At 59.3% G+C, this 7,895-nt stretch overlaps 1 protein-coding gene across 1 annotated transcript; it reads right to left on the bottom strand.

Annotated features, from left to right (window-relative positions):
- Positions 1-1,446: 1,446 nt before the first annotated feature.
- Positions 1,447-4,461, bottom strand: LOC134328348 (uncharacterized). Its single transcript, XM_063009452.1, has 9 exons — positions 4,272-4,461; positions 3,829-4,014; positions 3,299-3,563; positions 2,964-3,187; positions 2,802-2,873; positions 2,547-2,707; positions 2,208-2,459; positions 1,760-2,119; positions 1,447-1,659 (listed from the first exon to the last, which is right to left on the bottom strand). The coding sequence occupies exons 1-9, from the start codon at positions 4,459-4,461 to the stop codon at positions 1,447-1,449; spliced, it is 1,923 nt and encodes a 640-aa protein (XP_062865522.1).
- Positions 4,462-7,895: the final 3,434 nt, after the last annotated feature.

Raw genomic sequence — 7,895 nt, forward strand, 5'->3', positions numbered from 1 at the left:
GCAGAGCCCGACACGGCTGCCCGATCGGGGGCTGTGGACCGAACCCGGAGTGAGAATGCCAACCCTAACGCGTGACGTGACGTACAAGGGCGGTGTGCACACACGGGACATCCACCTCGGCCGTCGGGAAGGGAGGAATCACCAAAGTGTCAGGTAATCGCCAAAGTGTTTGGCCGAGCCCAAGGGCCCCCTACCTCCTACTGAAAGAGCCTGTGATGAACTAAACCCAGCACAAACACATGGCCGGGAGCGCGGACGTGTCAATTTGGAGAACTGAGGCCAGGAAGGTGTGTCGGAACCCAAGGTGGAAGACACACCCTGTAGGGTGCCCCAGGGCACGAGGGCGGTGCCAGGTCAGCCTGGAGTGGTCTCGGGACCCTCGGAGGGAAGGATCGCCAAAGTGTCAAACTGCAGCGCCTGTTGCGACTTAAGCCTAGCCCAGCCCCCAGGATGGAAGACACACCCTGTAGGGTGCCCCAGGGCACGAGGGCGGTGCCAGGTCGGACCGGTGTGTTTTCTCGGGACCCTCGGAGGGAAGGATCGCAAAAGTGTAGTGACATCGCCAAAGTGTCAAACTGCAGCGCCTGTTGCGACTTAAGCCTAGCCCAGCCCCCAGGGTGGAAGACACACCCTTTGGGGTGCCCCAGGGCCCCCCGGTACGGATCCGGTGGCGTCTGGGCCCTCGGTTCGGCTGCTGGCCCCAAAAAACCACTTCGGGGATCCGAGACGCTTTGGTGATTTTATCCCTAACCCTAGTGTTTTCCATCGCTCTGAGCTAGAAGGACGGGGACCATGCCGTACGGTGCGTCTCGGCACGAGGAGCCCCACGGTACGGATCCGGTGGCGTCTGGGCCCTCGGTTCGGCTGCTGGCCCCAAAAAACCACTTCGGGGATCCGAGACGCTTTGGCACCGCGACGCCCTCGCAGAAGCGCGCCTTTCGAATGGACCGTTTGATGATCGGACGGAGCCGTGTTTCGGTGTGTAGGGGACAGATCACCGAACCGTCTCGGATCAGCCTAGCGACTCCGTTCCGTTTCTTGGGCCCGTGGCACCAGAGAGAGAGAGAGAGAGAGAGAGAGAGAGAGAGAGAGACAGACCCGTCGTGATGGCAAACAGAGACTTTAATCACAAACCCTAACACGCAAAAACCAAAGAAGGCAATCGTTCACAAACAACGACAAAACATGGAACTACTTACAAGCAGTGACAAAAGACAAACGATACGTTACAGTATTGGCAAACTAAAGAAACCACTTACAAAGAAACGAAAAAAGTAAACAACTATTCAAAAGTGATGACAAGAGACGGTACTATTTACAATCGATGTCGGGAACAGACAACTACGTACAGGTATTGGCAAACTTCCAAGAACAACTGCCCCAGAACTGAACGTGATCGCGAGGACCGAAAAGAGAAAGAGGCCCAATGGACATCTACACGTTGACCTAGAACGTGGCACTGGGTTCAAGGGGCATCTCCTCCACCGCCGTCTCGTCGTTCGAGGAGGAGGAGGAGCTCGAAGACAAAGAGATCATCCTCAGGCGGATGCTGGGACGCCCCGAACAGATGATGGCGTCCATGACCTTCTCCTTCACCTTGACCGGGGTGCCACAGTACGAGTGGTCCGGAGAGGGCCCGATCCCCAACACCGTGTAACCCTAGTGGGAAGAGAGAGAGAGAGAGAGAGAGACACACAGAAGGTTGAGACGAGGCCTAGGCTCTCGGTGACGCGCTACGGTCTCACGTAGTGTCTCTCACCGATGGAGGACTCCTCTCCGCCTGCACGCCCACGGACGTGGGCTCGTCGGAATCGGAGGAGTCCCGCGGTCGGATGATCCTGGAGCGCTGGGCCCTCTGCACCCGGTGGCGTTCGGGGGTCGAGCTCGCCACCTCCTCGTCCTCCTCTCCAGAGTCCTCGGAGCTGGGTGCGGTCCGTCTGCGCGAGCTTCTGCTGCGGCTGCCGGAGGGGCCGGCGCGGTGTTCGTCCTCGCCCGCTGCCTCCTGGAGTCTGGCCTCCTCGACGCTATTGAGAGGCACGTAAAACTTGGCGGCGACGGACTCCAAGTGGCACATTGCCCTGTGCACCGCGAGCCTCTTCCTGGGGCTGAGGTTCTTGGTCTGAGAACAAACACAAACGAAGAAAGAAATCAAACTCTGAGACGTGGTCACGCGTGCGTGGAGAAGAAATCAAAGACGTTGTACTCACGTGGTGCACCATGGAGGTACGGAGGTTCCTAAAGGTGTAGGAACCCCCGAAGCCCATCCTGCTCCATTCAATCTTAAAGTACGACAGTACTTTTTCGCACCTGCCACCCGCAGAGTTAAAAAAGAAATAAGGCGACTCCGAGCCGGGGAAATTCTCACGGGCCACGATCACGCCTTCCAGCCACTCGAACTCGCGAAGGCTCAGGCTGAGCTGTGCGTGTCTGTACGTGGCGGCACTCTTGTGTTCCTCCACCTGCGGGACAGTGACACGGGACAAGGCGTCAGCCGGCCCGAAACCGGCACGGGACCTAACTCACGGGGACCCCGACACAACACTCACGTCTATAGTGACGTGGTCCCCATCCACCTCTGCGTTCTGCACCTCCTCCACCTTTAAGTTCTTCAGCACGCCGGCCCTGTGACCGGAGATGGACACAAAGTACCCGGTCAAGAGTCCAAACACCTGTCGCAGGTTCTCACCGACACCGTGCTTGAGGGATTCTGCGGGGAGAGAAAGGAAAAGAACAGACACTCGGATAGGGTCCGTCTCGCACGCGCGAGATCGGGCAAGAGAGACGCGTGCGAACGCACTCACCGATCTTGGCCGGTAGAATTAGGCTGGCCTCCCTTCTAAAGCACTTCAGATCCTGCCCGGGGACTATGTTCTCTGTGGGGCGAAAAATAGCACAGAAAGGGGTTATCGTCACGGCCACGGTCTCCACGGACCTACCGTGAGGTATTCGGGCGCGATACTCACTGGTCGCCTGCTTGCGGACGGACTGTCTGTGGCAGGTCACGTCCTTCTGTATGTCTCTCAGCCTGAGCTTTATCTCATTACGCAGCCAAATAAACTGTACGCCATTCAAATTTAAAGTCTTCCTTGGGACGTACGATAGGAATTCAAAAAATTTACGAAGGCTCATCAGATTACATCGTATGGTGGTGGCGGCCAGCTTGTCTTCGAGCAAGACTCTGATCCAACTGAAAAACAGACGTGAAAGCGCACGCACGCACGCACAAACACACGCGCGCGTAAATCGGCGAGGAGGGACGAGCTCGCACGGCGAAGCAGGACACGTGTCCGATACTCACTTTCTGATGCAGCTGTGTGAACTTAGGAACCCGAAGTTCCCCTTGATGAGTCGGCCCTCGCCGGCGAAGATCAGGAATCTCCTCATGTGGGTGACGGAGCCCTTGCCATTCTCCAATTTCTTCGCCGACGGGTTTGTCCCCACACAGTGGCTGAGGAATTCCTGCAGCAACTTCTCTGTGAAAGCGAAAAGAATGGCAAAGTTAAAGACGATGCCTCTGGCATCTCGTGGGAAGAGGTCGTCGCGTACGGACAAGGTGGACGGCACTCACCGTACACGGGAGACTAGTGCTCCTGAAAGTTCTCGCGTCTGGAGAACTTCTGCCTGAGTGACTTCTTAGGACTACGCGACACCAGCCTCTGGAGCTCGTACAGATTCTCTTGACACTGTACTCTGGGGCAAATCCCCTGAGGCACGAGGCCCAGCCGGGCCTCCAGCTCGGTCACCCGGCGCGCCAAGGCCAGGCAGCTCCGGCAATCGGAGCTGGGGCGCGGCCGCGCCTCGTCCGGCCGCGCCTCGTTCCGGCCTCACGTTCAGACGCGGCCGCCGCCTGCGAAGCTGCGCTGGACGTGGACGGCGGAGGGTACAGCCTCCCCGTGTGTCCGATGTCCAGGGTGGTGACCATCGCGACATCGGGGTGGCTGGCCCTCAGCTCGGCGAGACGGTCCATCAGGGCCGTCCTCTTACATTTAGCAATGTAATATTCGCGCTCGGCGACTTGAAGACAAGAAAAGAAGAACAGAGTACGTTTACGGGCTCGTGGTGCCCATCGAACAGTTTCACTCGTGACCCCGACGTGTTCCCCCCCCTTACCCCCCCGGTACTCGGATCCGTTGGGCCCGCTACCTCGCTACCTACGCTCGGGGCGCTCGTATCGGTCCCGGACTAGGCGTGGGTCGTCCTGAGTCGCGCTGATGGCTTTCTATCCTGGACATGAACGGGCTGGTTAGTAATTAATATCACCAAAGTGTCACCGACGACGACTCGGGTCCAGGGCCCCCACTCCGGAACCGAAGGGCCCACGGTCACGGGGCTCCGACATGTCGCTCGTGCCCGGGCCCCGCACGTGACGCTCGGATCCGGCGGGCCTGCGGACTCGCTTTCCGAAACGTCGCCTTTTCCCACCCTGAGACTCGGCACGTGCTCTGCCGGAGTACAAGTCATAGGCCTCGGTGTCTCGACGGGGCGTCTGGGCGCACCGAGGCCGAGGGCGCTCGTGTCGGTCCGAGACTCGGCGTGGGTTGCCCCATGGGCCGGACGCGCCGCATGTCCGAAGCCCCGCCCCTCAGGTAGGCGGGAACAGGAAGTAGCCCTAGGAAGGTCCTACGGACGCGGGACCCGGACGGGAGCGCTCGACTCGGAGTCCGGAGTCGCCCTGGTGGCTTCTCGTTCTGGACACAAACGGGCTGGTTAGTGAATAATATCACCAAAGTGTCACCGATGACCACTCCTATCTCGGGCCCCCGCTCCCGAACCGGAGGGGCCCGCGACCTCCGCTTCCCTCGCGGCACCCCGGGACGTGCTTCTCCGGGCCTGGGCCTACGCGCGCACGCGTCGAGGGCCGTATCTCGGCGACCCCTCGACCCACGGTCACGGGGCTCCGATATGTCGCTCGTGCCCGGGCCCCACGCATCGTGCTCGGATCCTGCGGGCCCGCGACCTCCGCTTCCCTCGCGGGACCCCGGGACGTGCTTCTCCGGGCCTGGGCCTACGCGCGCACGCGTCGGGGGCCGTATCTCGGCGACCCCTCGACCCACGGACTCGGGCTTCCGACATGTCGCTCGTGCCTAGGCCTTGCACGCGCCTCGCGATTTCGGTGGCCGTACGAGCTCGTTCAGAAAACGTCCTATTTTCACGGCAAAGGCGTTTGAAGTCGGCCAAAAACGCATGTAAAATCCCATAGTGAATTTTCGCCGATTTATCGCGTGGCCACAGGGGGTGCCAAAAATCCCAAACTTCTCCCGGTGGGCCCTTCTGGTCCCGGAGAAAATTGGAACGGAGTCCCCACCCCCTCCCGTTCGCCCGTTACGCCGCGTGCAGTACCGGACTCCGGACACACCGGTGGCGATCATCCGGTCCGGTGCCGGTGGACCCCCAGGACCACTTGGTACTATTTCCGATAACCCCAGGACCGCAAAGTCCACCAGGGGTCCCCGTGCCCGGAACTTTACCGAGTTTTCACGGGCCCCGCCCCAGACGTTCCCAAAGTGTCCCCGGGGCACTTTGGGTCACACGACTCGGAATTGGCCGAAACTCGCTCAGCCACCCCCGGGGGCCACGTTAGGGTCATCGGTCACGACGAAAAGGCCGAAAAAAGCTAACTCGGTACCCGGGCCACCGGGTGCCTCGAAAATCACATGATCAGAGTCCGTGGCCCGGACGCCAAAGCCGAAATGCGACCCTAACTCGTGGCGTGTTGCGCGAGGGCGGCGTAGGGAGGCCAACGGGTCGGGTTCGGGGCCAGAGAGGGAAGGAGTACCAAACTGTTTTCAGATGACGACACTGTCCTAGGTCGCCCCGAGCCCCGCAGAGCGGAGGCGGAGTGAGGTGGCCTGGGACAGCCTATGGGCGACGGTGTCAGTTCGTAGGGAAAGTGGACTTTGGAAAGCTGGGTTAGGGGATATGATGACCGAGTTGTCATCGGGATTACCAAGCCATCCTCCCGCACCATATGGTCGCAGGTTCCCGGCTTGAGAGAATTTTGGGAATGGCCGAGGTGTCCCGAGATACCCCACGTCGGCCTAGGACCCTAACCCAGAGGTTTCTGAGTACGACCGAGAGTCGGGGTCAGGTGGGCCTCGGGGATAGGTCAGGGATGAAGGTGGAGGTCAGCTAAGGGGTCAGGTTAGGGCTGGGACACCTAGGTTGGGGGGTTAGGCTGGGGGGGGTAGAGGTCAGGTAAGGGCTCATGGCTGGGTCAGGACTAAAGGTGAAGGCAAGTTTGGCCAACTTTTTGCCAAAGTGGCATTACATGCGACTCGCTTACCTGTGACTCACCCGAACCGTGGTGGAGATGGGTCTCGTCCGAGACTCTGGGCCAGGGGTCCTGACCTGACACAGAAAGACAGGGTGACACGACACACGCCACGTCGTTCGGGCACGGGCGGAACGGTGGTGCAAAGACAATAAGTAAGTAAGTAAGAAAGAAAAAGAGAGACACGTCTTTCACAAACAATCGAACTTCAATAACACGAACACGTGACACTCGGCGTAAAACGATGAACTACTCACAACAAAATTAGGACAGACATGGACAAACAACGTGAACGACACCAGAATAACTGTTAAAAGCTGACCCTACATGACATCGAATGGGTCCCTGGCTAACCCTAACAAAAACATAACAACTCCAAACATTCCACCCCTAAAAGGTGGCGCTGGGCTCGAACGACACCTCCTCCACTTCCATGTCCGGACTTGACTCAGACGAGGTGTCTATCTTAATCGCCAGCGGGCTCAGGGCAACCCTGGCACGCCCGCGTGGGACGATGGCCTCCATCGCCTCGGGCCTCACCTTCACGGGCGTGCCACAGTACGTGTGGTCCGGCGATGCTAAAGTACCAAGGACTGTGTATTCCTGTTGGGAAACAAAAAGACACAGACAGTTAGGCGATGCCGACGTAGGACTCGGACGTCACGCGACGCGATCGTCTCACCTGTAGAGGAGTACCCCGGGAGGGCGCAGTCGTCCCAGAGGGTTCGTCGGAACTTGAGTCTTGGGGCTCTATTATCCTGACCCGCTTTCGTGTAACCCTCCGCGACTCTTCCGGAGGGGACGCTTCCTCCGTTCGTGCACCGGGGTCCTCTCCGGAACAGTCGGTGTCACTGCTCTCGGACAATCCCAGGTCCTTACGGAGGCTGCGGCGGGTGGCGGGGCGGGTGGCGGGGAGGACACCGCTGCAGTGGGGGCGTTCCTCCGGTGACTCCTCACCCTCCTGCAACCTACGCACTTTGGCTGCCTCCTGCACTGTGTTCAGCGGCAGGTAGAATTTAGAGGCCACCGCCTCAGAATGGCACATGGCCCTATGAACCGACAGCCTCTTGCTGGGACTCAGGTTCTTCGTCTGAGGACACGACAGAAAGACAGACAGACAGACAGACAGATGAATAAAAATGAAACTCTATGACATCGTCACACACGTATGCTTTGCGACACCTCGACGACCGTGTACTCACGTGGTGCACCATCGATGTCCGTAGGTTGCGGAAGGTGTAGCTCCCGCCAAAACCCATCCTTGACCACTCCGTCTGAAAATGAGTCAAAATCTTCTCACACCTCCCATCGGAGGCATTGAAGAACAAATAGGGTGAGTCGGACCCCGGGAAAATATGTCGTGCCTGAATGAGCTCCTCCAGCCACTCCAGCTCCTTGCGAGTCAGGCTGAGCTGGGCGTGGCCGTAGGTGGACGCGGACTTGTGGTCTTCGACCTGTGGAATCACGACAGAGGACAACAATTCAGCGAGACTGACCGTACCACGTGGCGTAGGTGTGGAACGCGGACGTGGACGGCGAGAGAGTCACGATCAACGTGAGTGTGACGTCAGGGTACTAGTCGGCCCGACGAGTACCCTGACGTCACACTCACGTTGATCGTGAC

The sequence above is a fragment of the Trichomycterus rosablanca genome, chromosome 15 (genome assembly GCF_030014385.1).
Source record: "Trichomycterus rosablanca isolate fTriRos1 chromosome 15, fTriRos1.hap1, whole genome shotgun sequence".
Taxonomy (NCBI): Eukaryota; Metazoa; Chordata; class Actinopteri; order Siluriformes; family Trichomycteridae; genus Trichomycterus; species Trichomycterus rosablanca.

Excerpts from the sequence above, each read along its gene's own strand:
- LOC134328348 (XM_063009452.1), bottom strand. The coding sequence starts at position 4,461 with ATGACTTGTACTCCGGCAGAGCACGTGCCGAGTCTCAGGGTGGGAAAA. Across the intron at positions 2,708-2,801 it reads AATTCTACCGGCCAAGATCG|AATCCCTCAAGCACGGTGTC; the intron begins GTGAGTGCGTTC and ends CTCTCCCCGCAG. Across the intron at positions 2,460-2,546 it reads GGGACCACGTCACTATAGAC|GTGGAGGAACACAAGAGTGC; the intron begins GTGAGTGTTGTG and ends ACTGTCCCGCAG.